The sequence below is a fragment of the Corvus moneduloides genome, chromosome 10 (assembly GCF_009650955.1).
Source record: "Corvus moneduloides isolate bCorMon1 chromosome 10, bCorMon1.pri, whole genome shotgun sequence".
Lineage (NCBI taxonomy): Eukaryota > Metazoa > Chordata > Aves > Passeriformes > Corvidae > Corvus > Corvus moneduloides.
In genome coordinates, this window is record NC_045485.1 from 18,891,286 (window position 1) to 18,910,263 (window position 18,978).

At 40.4% G+C, this 18,978-nt stretch overlaps 1 protein-coding gene across 4 annotated transcripts in view; it reads right to left on the minus strand.

The window, feature by feature from the left end:
* LOC116448607 (cytochrome P450 2J2-like) overlaps nucleotides 1-18,978 on the minus strand; it is a 40,481-nt gene that overhangs the window by 15,697 nt on the left and 5,806 nt on the right. The window contains exons 5-10 of one of the 4 annotated variants that reach the window (XM_032119244.1): nucleotides 17,724-17,900; nucleotides 15,533-15,674; nucleotides 13,577-13,764; nucleotides 13,268-13,409; nucleotides 12,461-12,618; nucleotides 4,243-6,297 (exon numbers count right to left, since the gene is read on the minus strand). In XM_032119244.1, the coding sequence (XP_031975135.1) occupies nucleotides 6,154-6,297; nucleotides 12,461-12,618; nucleotides 13,268-13,409; nucleotides 13,577-13,764; nucleotides 15,533-15,674; nucleotides 17,724-17,900 (951 nt within the window). In that variant the 3' untranslated portion in view covers nucleotides 4,243-6,153. Of the gene's footprint in view, nucleotides 1-4,242; nucleotides 6,298-7,187; nucleotides 7,357-9,211; nucleotides 10,621-12,439; nucleotides 12,619-13,267; nucleotides 13,410-13,576; nucleotides 13,765-15,532; nucleotides 15,675-17,723; nucleotides 17,901-18,978 lie in introns of those variants that run through there. The other 3 variants (XM_032119247.1, XM_032119245.1, XM_032119246.1) reach the window with 3 other exon arrangements.

Below are 18,978 nucleotides of genomic sequence, written 5' to 3' on the forward strand. Positions count from 1 at the left end.
TTACAACAGGTCAGATTTTCCAGGTGTTTCAGTCACAAGCATTATTTAAATGTGGTTGTAAATTCAAACTTGCCTGCCAATACACACAGTTCATACAGGCAAAAAAAAGTGTAGTTACAGACTAAAGATGCAATTGGAAAATGAGATTGCTACATGTGATTTCTGAAAAATTGGCCTTGAGTGTTCAGTCGAACTTTTTTTTTCTCCAGTAAATGGAAAAATAAGCATTTCACCAAGTGAGCACTAATGACGCAGTGCTTAAAAACTCACATTAAAATTAAATATTTTTTTTAAATCAGAACATTTAAATTTTTGTATTCAAAAATAAATTAAATATGAATTTCCAATTCTTTATGTACTTTTTTTTTAATGTAACCTAATTGAAAGCTTCGTGTACTTTGGTTTATTTTCTACTTTTTTTAGTCAGTTACAGAATGCTGGCTATTATTACCAGTTCTCAATAAGTTTACAGGACACATCAAAAATCTGTCCTCTGATAATGAGGGGATTCACAGAGAGTTTGAACCACAGACAGGAGGAAAGTACTGTGTGCCAGTTACCAGAGGATACAATCTTGCATAGCAAAGAGAAGGTTTCTTCACTAAAAATGAGTATGAGTCTGAACAAGAAACTGCTGTGCCCTCCAGTGCTGACATAAATGTGGTATTTTGTAAACTTGGCAGCATGAAGAAAGTAATGTGACTCAGTGATAGCAATCCATCTCCTTCAGCTGGCCAAGCTTTGCAGCTGTTGTGGGTACACACGTGCCTGTGTGATACAGTGAAGGCAACATGGGCAAGTATCTTTTGTCATCTTATCTGTTCATATTATGGGCAACATGGTGGGAATTAGGCTGAGGTGGGCGTCATGGCTTTGCTAAAAACAGTGCAAATCAGGCACCATTGCCCATTTAGAGGATGACATTAGCAAAACATAAAATCAGAACAAGTTGTTTCTTCAAACCAAAATATCAGTTTCAAATTTTGAAAAGTTTTGAAAAACAGGAAGAAAGATAGTTCTGTGTACAGACAACTGGAGCCAGAAGAAATTACACAAATTTTATGAATAGACTAAATGCAACCATGTTCATCTCTTCTCTGTTTAGTTCAGATTCCATTGCTTAATTTTAGATGTTTCATATTGGTGTTGTATTAGTATTTTGATATCAGTAAATGAATTCACTTCTTTCAGAACACGGGTCAGGTCTAAGTGGAGTCAAATCACCACTGTCAGAAGCAGGATGAAGCCAAATGAGCCAGCCAGCAATTTATCCTGCTAGATGTTCCCGTTACCTTTTCTTTTCAAGTGATTTTAAACTTCCCCATCTGAAACCAGGTGCATGAATAGTTACTTCCACCAGTGCCTGATGTCACTGGATGAGCGGTACTGGAAACAAAACCAGGGGTTTGTATTGACATGGACCTGTTCCTCTGTGATGCTTCCTCCTCTGGACAGACTATCAGCAATATTTGTTGGGTTTGTATTTTTGGCAGAAAACTCAGCTTTCCTAAAAGATGGTAACCCAAGAAAAGGGCAGTCCAAAGAAGTGGACACAGAGGCAAAACCAGCAAGTTTTAATGAGAGTTATCAGGAAGCCAAAGTTATGATTTTTAGTGGACTTAAAAGCACAGTGTGAATAAATTCTCAGGAAGATTAGTACAATGCTTGCAAAAGTAAAGCTGTGCAGGTAATGTGTCAGTCAAACAAGCATGGTCCTGAAACATTGAGCAAGCAAAGGTTTCATTTCAGCTCTGGGACATCGATATTTCAATACAAAGAATAAACTGTAACACATTTGGCAAGAGGGAATGTCAGATAGGAATTAGGATCTCTGAAGCACAGGAACTGTTCATACACTGGGCACAAAGAAGCAGCCAATTGCCTTGAGTGACGCTTCAAATAAATAATATTTAGAAGTGGAAATTGCACAATACATTGCTATGCTTTTTAAATCCTCACCCACAATTGTCTTCAGAAACTTATAAAATTTACAAGGTGGAATGAGTCTAAAACCTGGGAGTGTTGAGTCTGCAATTCAGGTGGCACAAAGAGTGAGAATAAATGATATAATCAATGTTAATATCCAAAATAAAAATGAGAAAAGCAACAGAAATGGGACTGGCACCTCTGATCCTAATTGCTGCAAGACCTTTTGTCACAGAGAGTTTGCCTAAGAGAAGGGTAACTTGATGTTCTCTGGGTAGATTACTGAGAACTGCATGATACCTCTGTGTAAGGAATAGATGGATGAGTTTTTCATAATGCTGGAAGATGCAAAGCACCTGAGATCATCTCCATAATTTCTGCATAATAATCTTGAGGATGCAAACAAAATCCCTCAGAGGGTCAGGAAAATCAACAGGAAAAAACAGTAAAAAGATGTTAGGGGATACATTTTCAAGTCTGATATAAAGAACTGGTTTCTGTTTTCGCAAAAAGAAGTTGAAATCAATATTTTGAATAGGATCCTTTTTGTAGGGCAACAGCACTGTGTTAGTGCTGCTAGTGAGGGAGGCTGTACAGGCTTGTGGGGTAAAAATAGAAGCTCAAAGTCCACAAATATCATCTTTTCAGAAACATCTGAGAGAAGAACCAGTAAAAATATGGCAAAAAACTGTAAAATGCAATGTTGAAGTTATAAACGGGAGCAGTTTATCATCTCAATCTCTATCAGTGGTTTCCTCACAGCACGACTAATGACTGCCAAGAAAAGGAAAAGCGCAATGACAGGACAGTGATGGCAGAGCATTTTAAAGTCAAGCTGAATAAACAAACTCTGTGAGAGACTCCCACAAAGTCTGACAGAAATTAAGCACCCAGAAGTGTGTGTCATAACAGTGTGTCACAAAAAATACATCTAGTTTGAAATCCAAGAGAGTTGCAAACAAAGAGCGAATGGATGAGAACATACTGAAAACTAGTACTGAACATAGGTCAGGAATTGGTCAAGGCAAAGTTAAAGTAGCTGGCTGCCCATGTTTTTCACCCCAAGGATATCCCAACAAAGCATTATTTAGTCATTCCACAGTGTTAAAATTTCACAGAATAGAGAAAACAATCTGTGTGATAAAACATAGAAGTTACTTGGGTTTTTTTAATTTGAAAATACTACAGTCTTGGTTGATAAAGCAACAGCATCAAAGTTACATTACTAAAAATGATCTTTGATAACTTTAAACCATTTTAAAAAATCTAAAAATGCTGTTTACAAAGCTTGCAAATTTCATGACTGAGAGAAGAGTGAAACTCAGGAAGCCAGATCACTGACAGTGGTGGCACCCATTGCATCTGCTGCAGTGCAGTCAGATGTAAAGCCACACAACATGAAGCAGTTTGTCCCAAGGGAATTGGGAAGACAGAGAGTTAGATGCAATCTCCTTGAGCTCTGCACTGAGCAGTGCAGAAGTCTTGGCACCAAACCTGCCTCAGCTACAAGCTGGCCAAGGACTCAGAAGTGCCACGGTCAATCTTGTGGAGTGAAGGAGTAAAAGAGCGTTTGGAGAAAATTTACCTTGGCATGGCTGACCAGGAGACTGTAAGTGTGTTTTGACACATCAGGGACAAACAAACTCTGCAGCAGAACAATGGGTATCCTCCAGGATAAAGATATTGACCTCAAAATAACCTCAAATACAGAGGATGGCTCTGATGATGGTGTTCCACTTCCACTCAGGTCCCAGAAGGCTGAAACAACTTGGTCAATCTGCTTTTGTGTTCAGAATAGACACATTGCAGAGAGAGTCATTCTCAACTGAAGGCATCAGCTCTGGGGATTGACTCAATGTAGTAACATCCTTTCAGCACAAAAAATGCCAATAATATTTGAGATAGATCTTGATTTACTTTGGATTTTTCTTAAGATGGTAAGTGTTCCCGGCAGGGAACACTGCAGATGAATGCTTCTCTCTTGGCATGTTCTTCACCAGATTGGCTGCAGATTGTGAGCTTGGCAATTATAAGCATAAGGGGAGAAACAGGGGTTGCAGGTGTTTGTACCAGTGGCTGCAAAGTGCGAAGCAGCTTTTCAAACTGGAGATTTTCCTCGGAGACAAGGAAAGCTGAGAAGGTTGCAATAATGTACAACAGAGAATGAACAAGGTAATAGATAAAGATTGAAATACCAATATGACCCCCACCCTGTCTTTGTCATCAAACAATTCATAGGAACAACATGTCAATATCCAGGAGTTTACAATGTCTATTCTATGAAACCAGGGTTAAAAAACATCAAGATACAAGCACTGATCTAGAACTCCGATGTATTTTATACAATACTAAAATAAGCAATGATTTCCCTTCTTTAGTTCCCACTTCAGCAAGTATCTCAGAGTGCTTTATCATTATTAAAAACATTTGAGGTCTGTCAAGGCAAAGATATTTATTTCTACATATGAAGGCAAGAAATTACACAGCACTACCAGATTTTTTATAATTAAAATGTGTAACAGAGCAGACTTTCTAATCAGGCAATTATTGATACTCCTAAATTTACATGGTAGGAATTTAAATGCAAAACATGAAAGGCAGAACCAGCACAACTCAATAATGTATTCTAATTACTACACTCAACTTATAGCAATGCATTATCCCAGATTAATATAAATGGAGCTGTACCAACTCCATTACCTCTCTCCACCTCACACTTCCCATTGTAATCCTTTGCAGCCAGGTATTTTCAACTCTTCAAAGTCTTTAATTAGGGTGTGGCAAAGAGTCAAGCAACAGGAGGCAAAAACCAAGGGAGGACTGAAATAGAAGCAGCCACATGGCCATTATGGAGGGCCAGGATGGCTCATAACCCAGAGGAGGTCACACATCCTCTGGCCAAAATTGTGGCTGGCAGCTCAGTCTTCAATTACACCATCATTTCTCACAGGCTTTTTTCTCAGGCAGAGCTCTTTTCTGTAACATTTTAGATTTGAGAGGTTGATTTAGCAACCTAAATAAGCATCCAAAAAATACTTCGGAGAAAGATTTAGGGGACATTTCTGTATTTGATTTTCTATATCTTAAGTAGGAAAAAAACACAAGCAGTAGCACAGAAGGTTAATAACCCTCTATCACACACTCCTCAATCTCCAGCACTGTGGCAGGGGCAGCAGCCCTTTGAAGTATTACACTAATTGCATTAGGCTGCTGACAGAGAACATCTGTTTTATTGAAGTGGCAAAGTGACAATTAGCCATGCATAAAGTGCAGGGGCCAGAAGTCTGATTCATGCCTTTCTTCCCTGCCCAGGGAAGCTTTTTCTTCTCACTTCCAAGGAAGGCTGAATGATGGAGACTTGCATACTAGCAATAGTGCTAATATGAAGGGAACAGGGGGATTTAGAGTTATACACTGTGTGTGGCAAGAAATTCCCTTCACAATTGAATTTAAAGCTGGGACTGTGCCCTGACAGGCCCTGTCAATCTGGCCTCTCTCAACATCTGCCTCTCTGCTGGTTCTTTGTTGCGTTTCTACCAGTTCCCTGAGGGAGGGAGGGACACATGTAACCAATGCCCCTCTACATTTATCCGAGTCTCCTATGGAAGAAAGCACTTGGACAATGCTGCTCATCACAGCTTTGCCATCCAGCGCCTGCCTCCAGGAAATAACTTCCAGCACCTATGGCAACTGTGCTAGTGTGACTTTCAAGAAAGACGGCAAACACACTCAGCAGCTTTCAGCATTTGACAATTACTTATGGATCAAAGGGCAAGTTGGGTGGCAGTGACTGCATATTAATTTGTTATACTGTATCTAGGGATTAGCAGTTGTTACTGGCAAAGACAAGGCAGGCCTTTAGACACAAGTTTCACAACTGATTGCACATGAAATAACTACAGTACCTAGACACATCCCCAAAATTAAGCAAGAAAATGTATGAAAAAAAATTACCTAATTTTTATTTATTGATCCAATTATGATATTATTGCTTGTGCAATACATTTGCAATGTCCAGAAAGGTCCTTTTCCCCAAAAAATATTCCATAATTGTTGTGATAAAAGGGATTGAGAAATACCACCTGAGGTCAAAACTGTTATTCCTCCTGTACATATTATGCTGCAAGAAATTTTATTCCTTGCACTAGTATTTCTGAGAGAGACCTCTGAGTTTCTCACATAAACCAGGAAAGCCATCTTCTACCACAGAAAACAATCTGTATCCTCTTAAAGATCCATCACTTTTACATATGATCCCTTGTCAGCTTCTCTGCATCCTCTGGTTATGTGTGACAGCTGGAGTGGGGATTTATGGAAGAGAGTGGGGAATGTCAAACACACATGGGACAGTACAGGGTCACAGTCCTGGACCTGGGGACAGAGGATAAAAGAAGTGCCCTCAGAGGCTGCAGAACTCTTGTACAATTGTCAAGAAAGACGTTGAGGTGCTGGAGCATGTCCAGAGAAGGGAAATGGAGCTGGTGAGGTGTCTGTAGCATAAGTCTGATGAGGAACAGTTGAGGGAACTGGGATTATTCAGCCTGAAGAAAAGGAGGGACAGGAGAGACCTTCTCACTCTCTACAACTCCCTGAAAGGACGTTGTAGCCAGGTGGGGATTGGCCTCTTCTCCCAAGTATCAAGTGCAGGACAGGAACAAATGGCCTCAAGTTGTGCCAGGGATGATTTAAATTGGACATTAGGAAAAATTTCTGCACTCAAAAGGTTGCCAAGCCCTGGCACAGGCTGCCCAGGGAAGTGGTGGAGTCATCATGCCTGGAGGTATTTAAAGGATGTGTAGATTTGGCACTTGTCACATGGTTTACTGGTGGACTTGGCAGTGCTGGGATAATGGTTGGACTCAATGGTCTAAGAGGTCTTTTCAAACCTAAACAAATCTGTAATTCTATAATTAGGGAAAAGCAGGGAGACATTTTGTGCTGCTCAGATGCAGGAATTACAGGGCTTTCTTTGATCAGAGGATGGCATTGTTCAAGGAGAATCACTTTGGTCAGCTCTGTGTAAAGCATCCTGTCAAACACATCACAAAGATAAAAGGCAATTTTAGTCTTGACTCCCCTACTGTAGAAGCTCAACCTGGATAAAGACCAACAACAAGCTAAAATTGATGGAGAGTAGCCATAATTATTTTGTTCAATATTTCTTGGTTTGTTTTGGTTTTGCTTTTTTGGGGGAAGGGGTGGGGGGTGGGATATTTGGTGTTGGTATGGATTTGTTTGTTTGTTTGTTTTAATTATCTCAAAGTTTTCTGTTTTCTCTTGGCAGTACCTAACAGAAAGGAAAGGAGAGAGGCAGGGCAAATGAAATAAATATTCTGCTTCTGAGCCTCATGGACATGATTCTTACGTTTCAAATTGTATAATTACTTCGTTTTTCCAACGTCTGGGCCTGGTCAAATGCCACTATCTCACCTAGAGAAAATGAAAGTTAGTGCAAGGCACACACTAGTTCATTTGGGAGCTTGCCTGGTGTACTGCATTCCCTCATGTAGGAGAGACTGTGAGTACAGAGAAAATCATGAACCTTTTATCTTGATCAGAGTGCAGAAGAGCACGGTCATGGTGAATAATATCCACGTAATCAAGAAAGCGTGCAGACACTGTTCTACCAAAAGGTCCAAGAAATCTATTAAGGACATTGCATTGTAGCATTTGGATCTCATCCTCAACCAGTCCCATGCTGTCGGCAAATGAAGGTGTGATGAACTCCAGCGTCCCCTGGTAATACAGGTGTGTTTAAGGGCAGCAGCTGACGGCCTCTGCTGCCCTCTGCCTGGTGCCTCGGAGCAGCTGAAATATCAACACGGGATCATTTTGTGCTGGGGAGTTCCCGCTTGATCCATGCTGAATTAGCCAGCACGCTTCCTGACAGCTCTTGGCGTTCTGCTTGAGGACAGACAGCTTCCCTAAGCTGCAGCATCAGACCCAACCCACATATCAGGACTAGATCCCTACACAGGGGGCTCCCACAGGGCTGTGCCCAGTTCTGCCAGGGCAAGCCAATGCCACAATAGTGTCAGAGAGTGGCAAGCCTGGAATCCCATGTACCTCTGCCTGCAGGTCCCATCATGGCCTGCATTTCTCTAGGATATAGGTTGCTGTCCGTGAGTGCTGAAGCTACTGATACCCTCAATATTAGGGGTGGGTGGTGACATTTGTCCCTTCCCAAAACTACCCACGAGTAGGCTAAGGGAAGCTGCCTGTCTTACCTGAGATACCAGAGTCACCCATAGCTTGTAGCTGTCAGTCCAACCTGAATTTACAAGGCAGAGCTGATGCTCATGTGACTGCACCACAGACATAAGCACTTTAATAGTGCTCAAAAAAGTTACTTCAAAAAGAATATAATATAAAACACTCCAATTGTTTTTTTTTTTCATTTTCTCTGTAATGCTCCTTAAAATGCAGCTTTGTAGAATACCATCATATCATCAGCTGACCACAGAATATATTCATATTATTAGCTCATCTCTAGTCTCATTTGCTGTATCTCATAAACTGTTCAGAGAAAGGGCTGCAATTTTGTTATCGTTATTCCTTTAACATTAGAATGTCACACTGCAGGACAGCAAATAAATAGTTCCTGGAGTGTTTGGCTAAAAAAACCACAGGCTGTGATTTCTTTGAAGATATTAGGAAGAGTTCATAAGCTTTTCACTAAGCAAAAGATATCCCAAACTCAGCTGAAATATTACTTCAAATTAGTACAGTTCATCGGGATTTTTTAGTCCAACAATTTCAATGGATTAATACAGTTTCAAATAACCTGTCTCAGAAATTCCTAGTGAAAAGTTCCTGATTTTACCACCGAGTCTCTTATTCAAGAATATCCAAAGTAAATATTTTAGCTCAGGACAGCAAACTTGTGTTTGAATTCTGGAGCTTTTAGAGGCATTTTGAGTCACTGCAAAACTAAAATGTATCCTTCTGCTGCAGCTTACTGCTCTGTGGAAACCATAATGATCAAGAAACAAAATCCCAGAGAAATGACCCAGAGAAAACTGTGACTCCAGGAAGAAAGGAAGGAGGGAATAATGAGAGATGCTGGAATAGGGTCTCTCTCACCTCTTCAGCTTTGTGACATTGAAACTACTAAGGAGAAGTATCCATGTTATGGCACCTTCACACTTTCACAAAGGTGATAAATCCAAATAAAACGGTCCTGCATCAAAGTTTCTTTGACTTTAGACAAGTTTGGGAATACCTCTTTCTTACCTTGCTGCAGACATCAGTTTGGATCTGGTGGCATCAAGAAATTAGGCCTAACCCAGGTCTGGTGCTTTTACTATCAAAGTCCTCAATTAAGTATTGAATAGTACCAGATGCAGGACAGAATCCTATTCAGTGTAGCTTTCCAGTTTTACATGGTACTGTTCATACACATTTCCTGATGTTTCCATGAAGTTTTATCAAGCTTCAGACACACCACATTTCCACAGAGTTCGTGAGATAGTGTCAAAGCCACATTAAAGAGCAGTAAATTACATTAACAGCTTCTCTTCTGAAAACAGACCTCTAGCAATGTCATCAAACAGAACTAAGTAACTTTGACATTATTTGGAGAGCACTGACTCTGTTTTCCTCCCAGTGCTTACAATTTGATTATTTGCAAGATATTCTGAGAAGTGCAATCAGGCTGACTGATTTATAACACTGCAACTTCTCTTACCTTCTGAAGACAAGGAAATGTTTGACCTTTTCCCATCCTCCACAGGTTTTCATAGATAATTGCTAATAGCTCTGAGGTTGATACTGTTCCCCTAAGTGCCCTGGGATGAATCAGCTCAGCCAATTTGAAAACATCACATTTATCTAGCTATTTTCTAACTTCTCCTTCCTAACCTAGACAGAAGTCTTGCCTGAACACCAGTGATGTTGAATGCATTGGCCATTTTCATTGACAATAAAAGCCAAAAAAGCCATTAAGTTTCCCATCTGCCAGAGAGCCTTCCTGATATACTGCAGTTTTGAGAAAACACCAGTTTCCTTTTTCCTCATTACACTACTTGAAATACAGAATTTTTTTCTTTTCTACTTATATTTGCTTTGCATATAAACTTTCAGTGAAAAGGATGTCAGATGAGCATCACAGATTCATAAGGCTCTGAGCCTCTCCAAGAGCTACATGAACCCAAAATCTTCAGATTTTCCTCTCTGCATTTTCTGTATTTTCCTTTATAGCCAGACTTCCCCCTATATTCTTGAGCAGGTGCAAACACCACTACAAAAATGGAGCCTGAGGAAGATATGAGAAATAACATAGAAGCAAATGAAGAATATAAGAGAGAGGAATGAAGGATATGCATGTGAGGGGGTGTCTCCAAGACACCCCTTAAAGCTCAGCAGCCTGATTGGAGGTGACACCACACAGCCAAAGCTGAGAGGGTTGGCACATACTTCATGTGTGGGAGCTGGGCTTCTCTCAAATCTACTCTCAGCTTCATTGGCCTTCTGTGGCACTATCAGCCAGGTTTTAAAAAGGCTTTTAAAAGCTCAAAAAGACCAGGCTTTATTAGAAGATAAGCTCAAGTGACTCACTTTTAAAATAGGTCAGGCAGGAACAGAAATGCAAAGGCTCTGAAAAGCACAGCTCTCCCATCTTGGTGCTGTGAGCTTCCCTCTGACATCCTGCTGCTGCCATGGCTCATGTGCTGGGCTCTCATCCCCTGGACATTTCTGCACAATGGAATAGAAACCAACAACGAGCTGCTCCTGTCACAGGCACCAATAACCTGCCCAAATATGACATGCAGTTTCCCTCTGAAGCACCCTGTGTGTCTCCTCTTGCACACCTGCACAAGTGGTGTTTATGCCCTTGTTTTGGGCTGTGCCATTCCTACTGGTTCAGGGAACTCAACCTGCTCTGGGTGCGTACGGGCTGTCCTGGCCATGATTCCATCCCAGGTTCATTTTTGAGCTTCCCTTTTGGAAAGATATCTGGGGAAGCACATGGCCATCAGGAGCGACAGCATCACAAAGAAGTGATGTTAGTGCTTGTAGGACTACTGATGTTTCCAGCTTCATTTCTAAGCAACAATGACAGCTCCAACATCCCCAAATCACAGTGGTTTCGGCTTCGCCTTATCTTCCCATGCACACATGCAAATCCACACAGACTTTGACATCAGTTTTTATCAGGGCACAGTTTTCTGTCACATAAAATGTCAGGATGTGCTCTTCCATATTTCACTAGTGCTATCCTGCCATTTAATTTAATAACAGCTAAATATCAAGTGGTTACTATTTTGATGCCATGTTCCATCAGCTATTGAATTAGAAATAATGAGACGGGTCTAAATTTGTGATTCATGGTGAACTGCTGGAACTAATCTCAATCACACAGTGGATGACATCGAGTGATAACTGATTTAACAGATGATCATCTGTTCAGCTGTCCTGTCCTCTCTCATAGAAACAGGAACATTAATAAAGGACAAGTTCACTTACACTTTACACGACTTTTCCAGTCAATATAAATACTTAACATAGGAACCAATTTTTAAATTTTCTACTAATTATAGATTATTTAATTGCATTTGATTAGTGTTTGTGTATATGGCAAGCCTTTGTGGCTTCAGGAAGCTAATCTGCTGAGGTGTTTAAAAAGTATCTTTGGCATTTTCCATGAACATTTTTCAATTTACCATCATCTCTAACCAAAGCAGGTTCCTCACCCAAAGTGCCCCTTGGGAAGTCCTTGCACCTGGTGTAGCAGCCTCCCAGTGCTGATCCTAACAGGAGTCAGGCATGGGAGCACACTGTTACCCTATTAGAAAAGACTTTCCAAAAACTGACTTGTCAGACTTTTAAAATGCTAAAAGTATGTGCCCTAAAAGAAATCTTCTCTCTGTATCTTCACTCTTCACCAGGTTTCAGCCTGCACATTTCCACTACTTGACTCAGTAATTATCTGCCAGGTTTAAAGATGCCTTATACATATTCTGCTGCATCAAATCTAGAAATTCTCAGTGAGCTGTAAGTCATCTATAAATAAAACCAGTTGTTAATTTTTCCTTCATATCTTTTATTAGTGACCATCAACAGAAAGTTGACTGAAATGTTGCTGTTGATGATAGTGACATCAAGAGGCACAATGTTCCAGGTATATTTTCCCAACTTTCTTTTGGAAACATGATAATGAATGAATTCATTATCAGAGATAATGAATGTATTTTTGAAGTCTGGCAGTCAATTTTGTCATTTGCTCAGTAGTGTCACAGATTTATACCTGCCAGGCCAGACAGCAACTGCAAGATGCCTTTAGGGCTGAGAATGATGGTGTCCTACAGATCAAAAGAACTTTTACCACAAAAAAGATCACCTTCATGAGCAGGTAAGAGAGTCTAAATGAAATTATCTATTGAAGTCAAAAGGTGGCTTTTGGACTAGAAATTCAAATCCAAGACAAAAAGCATTATATAGTCTCAAGATATACATTCAGAAAAATAAGAAAGATGTCTCATAGATGGTCTGTGACACACTGCACATGTCCAGCCTAGCGTGGAATGGCACAAACCCTGTAGGGGTGGGGCTGCAGTGTGCCCCCCAGAACGGGCTCAGTGCTGATCTTGCTCACGCCCTCGGGGAGCCGGAAGGTGAACGCCCGCAGCAGGCTGGCAAAGAAAATGAAGAGCTCGGTCCTTGCTAAGTGCTCCCCCAAACACACCCGGTGCCCTGCAGAGGGAAGAGGGGAAGGACAGTGAGTAAATAACCCTGACCCAACAGCAACTGTATTCGTCCTCACACAGTGCAAAGGTATTTTTGCCAAGTCCAGAATTTTTGTAGGACTAAATGCAACCAATGACGCAAAGCTTCATGTAATTCTTCTTTCAAAGAATTTTATCTGCAGCTATAGATAACCATGTACCCCTTCTGCTCCCTCCAATTACCTCAAAGGCCTCATCTTCATTTGGCTGACAACTTTAGAGGAATTCATGTAAATGAAGAATAAGGACCTGCTTTTCATGGGGGGGGTGTCATGTTCTAGTGTTGAATGCATAAAGAATCAAGAGGGCTGCTTGAAAGTGCTTTCCATATATATGTCTGGTATGAAATGAGTGCCCGAAATCAATAGCCACAATCATTAGCAGAGAATTTCCTTCCAAAAATAGGGCAAGTTAGATGTATATGTTTGTCAGGACATCTCCTATTTTCCATGTTATTATTTGTTCAGTAGAATATATGTTACTGAAAGTAACCATGTTGATTTAAGCACTGTTTTCCACAGAAAGATTTAGAATAGACAACCAATAGGTTTTTAATAGACATCTTCATTCTACAGTCCCAATCCAAACTGTTGATGTTTGTGCTGTAGCTCACTTACCTATTGAGAATGGTAAGAATGCTTCTTGGGCCACAAAGTTTCCATCCTTATCCAAGAAGTGACCAGGGTTGAACTGGCGAGGTGTTTCCCACTGCTCTGGGTCATACAAAGATGAAGCAATATTTGGAAGAACTATGGTGCCCTGAAAGGAAAAAATCATTCATTCTGTTCCTTGTTCACATTCAGACCATGACCTGAAGGCATCAAGCCCCCCTTCTGTTGGAGAATACCCTGGCACAAAGAGATTTTAATCCACACCTTGCTCTACTGACGCAGAAAAGGTCGGTAGCAACTGGAAAACTGTCTTACCTTTTTGAGGGGAAAGCCAAGCAAGGTTGTGTTCCTCACACACACCCTGGGCATGCCAACTGAGATGATGTTGCTGAAGCGCTGGATCTCATGAACCACAGCATTTGTGTAGGGCAGTTCTCTCCGATCCTCATAGCAGATTAACTTGGAGGGACCCAGAACAGCATCCAGCTCCTTCTGCACTTTCTCTGTGGAAAATATTCACTGTTTCAGGCAGAAAAACATATCAAGTGTTTTCAATAATTTCATTTTTTAAGACATTTCCCATTTAGAACTATGAGAACAACACCATAATTAATATAGAAATGTAAGTAACTTTTTATAAAGAAAATTAAAGTAGCAGGATGTTCCAACAGCTGAAACATATGAGAATTCTGCTTCTGGGTCAGAAGTTATTTGATCGCAGATTTAGAAAAGACATTTGTTGCTCAAATATTTAAAACTAAGTGTTATCTTACTACCACAAATCCAAGAGATAACAGTTTGGGTTTTCTTTTGCCTAGGTGCCTCAAACACCTACAGCCAGTTAGAACATTAGGCTCACAGCTCTTTGAAAACCAGGTGAGTCTGAGCCTTAAAAGTCTAATTCCTGTTAAAAGGAAATGGTTCTTACATAGGGTGTCTGTTAAGTGAAGCCATGCCAAGTAGAACAAGGTCCAAACACCATTTAAAAAATGGATCTACTGCTTGGTATCTGCCTTTTAATCAAGAACAGCATGTTTTAAATTACTTATTGCACAGGAGCTTTGGGAGCATTAACAAAAATAAAACCTTTGATTTATAAACTTCAAGAGAGGCAGTACACACCTAATAAAAATACCTTAGATTTTTAATAAATGATCCTGTGTTTTTCCAGGCCTTTTGAAGCAACAGTAAGATGCAGGGAAGTTCCTTCTGCGTTGATCAGTCTGTGCCCATTCACATCAAGCCTGCCCCGTGACTGCCAGCAGTCCTTCATTAAACTAACATCAGAGATTTAAGCACCTTACAGAATTTAAAATGTATATTCAGAAATATTTTTAAGTAAACTTCTTTCTGTGAAGAAGTATCTTGCAGAAGCACGTGACTACTTGAGAATCCAAGTAGTTTGAAGTAATCAGTCACTGCCTTATATAAACACACATTTCTATTCCCAATTCAGTGATGAGGCAAAAGGCCAAACTTCTCCTTATGGTACAGAGTGGAACATTGTCACTGGATGTCACCACAGGCAAAGTATGAATGGGTTCAAAAAGAAGCCACCAATTAATTAAATGAGGACAGATATAGTGGTGTCAGCTCCTTCTGAGAGCCTTGATGTAATGTATTACTCAAGAAGCTCAGGAAGGATTACTCTGCACATACTCTGCTTTCCCAAATATGTGCAAGGCATCATATTTAGTATAAAATTGTACAGGTGAGTCAGTGCTTTCATAACCTTAATTAGAGTAAGTGATAACAAAACATGTGATGACATGAGATTAAGCAGAATTTCTTGCCTGACAGCTACAAGTTCAGTGATTTTTTCTTATTTTCATCTTTTTCCTCCATTTAAAAATCCTGTTCTCCTCTGGGTATTTGCACATATTCTGCAGCCTAACAGTGAGATTTCCGTTATCCATCATTAAACAGTCTTCTTCCTTTGGTTTTTATTCAGTGCTCTATGAAAGGGATTGGTGGTTATTTAAAAACTAGACTTAAAACCAAACTTCTTAAATACACATAAATGTAACAGAAGAGCCATCTCTTTCCTCTCCTGACTGAAACAATTTCTGTGACAAAAAATTCAAATACATCACAGACTTAATTTAATCCCTGGATCTACTGATGCTGCCTAGGGCAGACCTACAAGTACAAAAAGGTACTTGTGCCACTAGGCATGTATCAGTATCTAGGAATAATCTCTGATCCATGAAAATGTTATGACTTGGTTTTTCTATTGCATGACAGATATTTGTGATGTGTTTATCTATTCACCTTGGATGTCTGGATTTGCCACCATATAGACCAGGCCCCAGTTCAAAGTAGTGCTTGATGTCTCTGATCCGCCCAAGAAAAGGTCATTTATAGAATAAACCATGTTGTCTTCATTGTATGTTGACTTGGGTTCATCTTTGGACTGCAAATTATATGAAAAGTTAGAGGCTTATACATGAAAGTTAAGAAAAAACAGAATAGGATTAATTGTGATTTTATAACTGGTTCCAAGCTGCAGTGTCTTCTCCTTATAGGACAATACAGAAAGACTGCTAAGCAATGTTAGACACCACAGATGACTATCAACACAAAAACTAACATTTCACAAACAGACAAGCCGTGTTTATTCCACTCTTAATCATGAAGCTGAATCACGTGTTAAATCACAGCTAGGGAAAAAAAAAAAGGATTACTGGCTTAATGTGCAAATAGTGGTTAATTTAGAATGTTTCATAAGTAAGTCTTCCTCTAAAGATGTGTGCCAGTGTGTCATTCTTCATGTCTCAAGTCATAGTCCACAACTCAGTTGTTCTACCAAGCAATATAATGACCAGGCAGTGAACACTGGGCTGTGTAAAGTTCTTAACCTGTGGCATTCAGGTTTCTTCTACACAGCAAGGGCACAATGAATCACGTGCAGCTGTCTGGGGTTTTACAGTTTTCAATTAGGAGTGTGAGGATGTGTGTGTGTATACACTGAAATTATAAAAGAACACAGTTATGGTTTGGGGGAATTAATTGTCTATATTTAGGGAGGCTATGCTCAGGGTGTTGAACCTTTCTCTTGCCAGTGGAGCAATTGAAAAGAAGGAGGGATGTTTCTCCCTGCTGTAATATCATCTAATCTTTTTTTTATTGCCCCTGTTCATCTATTACAGACAGTTCAATTTTTTTGATGAACAAACTTGGATGATTTCCACCCAGCAGAGTCCCAGAAGAGCTCACTGAAACAATTTCTGGTATACTGATGTTCAAGTCTCATAAATCCTAGAACAGCAATGAAAAGCTTTAGAAGCAGTCAAATGCTTTCGAAGGCCAGGTGTGTTACTGTGCTGGTTTCAAAAAAAAATTTAAAACAAGAGGATCCAAGAAGCTAGAAGCCATTTAGGCTGACATCCACACCAGACATAAGAATATAGCAGCTGGTGTGGGAATTGATCAATAAAGAATTATCAGGGAGAGGTAGGTGAGTGCCTGCAGGTTGTGGCCGCCTCTGTTGCTGCTACCAGCACATGACAGTGGTGAAGGGGACACTGGCTGTGCCTGCAGGACAGCACTGCCACCAGGAGCAACCATCACTGCCCCCTTCCTGAGGACCTTTGTCTCTCTGGGCCACCCTTGCCTTGCCACCCCCAAGTCACATCAGTCTCGTCTTGCCACTTCCTCCCCTTTCTCCTTTTTCTTCCTGTCACCAAGCAGAACGGGAGGAGGAAAATACCCTGCTGCAGTGGAGGAGAGGAGAAAGGAAAAGTGATTAAGTGGAGGTAGGAGTCACAAGGGGGAAGGGCAGCTGCTAGTCCACAGATCAGGGCTGTGGTCCAATTGCCAAGAGATTTGTACAAAGTGATCTTGGTATGGTCTAGAAAAGGGAGAGATCTTGTGCACGACTCCTACAGCCCTTCAAAGCCCTATGGATTCCCACCTACCTCTACTATGCCTGCCTGACCATAATGCCTTTAGCTGTCCCAGTTCCTTTGTCTGCTTGGAACTCCACTGACCCTGGCACTTTTCTCTTCTCCAGCCTTGTCAGAAACACTGCTGACTCCTAGGTTATTTCTCCATAAAATGTTCTCAAAATCCAAATGTCCTCTTGCAAGTTCTCTTGGCAAACTTTTATCAGCCAAATATCATATCCAGAACATCCCACTCTGTCTTCCAAAGGCCTTCTCAGTTCTCTTGTTGTTCATTTAGTAATTCAGTATTTTTTCCTGGAGACCTTCAATCATTTTGCAACTTGTGCCAACTAAAAAAAAAAAAATGCAGTGTATTAACCTGCCCTTTAATGAAAGGATTGCAAGGTGCTGTGACATATCAATGATCAGAAAGCATTAAGGAAGGGCCTGGTCATTGGATTCACATTACAATGTCTAAAAAGGTAAGAGACTGTGATGATTTCAAGTGGTTGGGTTGATTCAGTAGTCCATGTTTACCTTTTCCCCCATGACTGTATGATTGGGCAGAACAAACTTACTTTTTCAATGTGATCCATGTAGAAGTCAATGAAATCCTGCAGTTCCTCTGGCATCCCGTGCTCTGTGTGCATTCGGATCTCTCTCCGTGTAAAGTTGCTCAGGACATCATAACAAGCCAACGCCTTCTTATGAGGCCCAGGGAGATGGCTCATCAGCCAGGGGAAGATTTCATAGAGCTGTGGGAGTGACACACAAGGGGTACTGCAAAGTCTCTACCATAAGAAAATGCACTAGGAGGGCCTGCTACAAAGAGAGGTAATATTCATGTTAGCTTGGAATTAGGACCTCATTAATAAAATACCCTGACAAAGACTGCACTTAGGCTTTCAAGCTGCGAAAAGTAAACGATACAATTTCTAGTTTTGATGGTAAGATTCAGAGTTCTACAGGCTTTCAGCTCGATCACAAGCCAAATTAGAATTACTTTAACTAGAATGAACGGTATTCATCTACGCAGTTATTCGTGCCTTCAATTGCTATGAACTGCATTCAGGCATTTTAAAAGTGAACTCCTGCCCTCCAGTGGAGAATACCGGGAGGGGAGAAGCAATAATTGGAAATTCCTCACCAGCATGCTGAGAAACCCAAAGCAAGGGCTGGCTCCCAGTGGCTGCTTTACAGGCTGGGTAACCCCCAAAATACTCTCTACCAATCGAGCTCTCAAGGTTCCTCCATGAAATTTCAAATATCTGAAACCCAGAAAAGCTAAGGAACAGCTACCTGACAATTTTGGGTACTCCCCTCTAGAAAGAAAGAAAGGGTTAGCTGACACAACCAGATTATTTTTTTCCATCTGTCTTACCATTTGGGAAAATCTGGCATGAGAAATAGTTGATTTCTACCTTTTCTGATAGCTAGAAAGTTAATTCTGGTTTCCAGCCTACATTTATGCCTGGGTAATTTGTATATTCTTGAATCTGCAAGATATAATGTTCTCGTAATAGTTCTTTTCTGCTCAAAATATAATTCCATTGTTTATGTATCAGCAAAATTGTTATCCTTTCTCAGCCTTCATTTTGCTGAGTTCTTCTTGTACTCTCTTAATCACACCACAGAAAGAACATTCACTGGAGTGTGGTTGAATTAGATAGACTATACTTGTGTCTTCTTGGGAAATCAGTTCTTACAGTCAGACATCCAATTATCAATTAATGATTGTCTTATCACAAAAAAAAAGTTCTAGTCCAGCCCTTGGTAAATTCACATAGAACTTCATATCCCTTTTGGCTAGTTCCATCTCTGGTAATTTTTTAC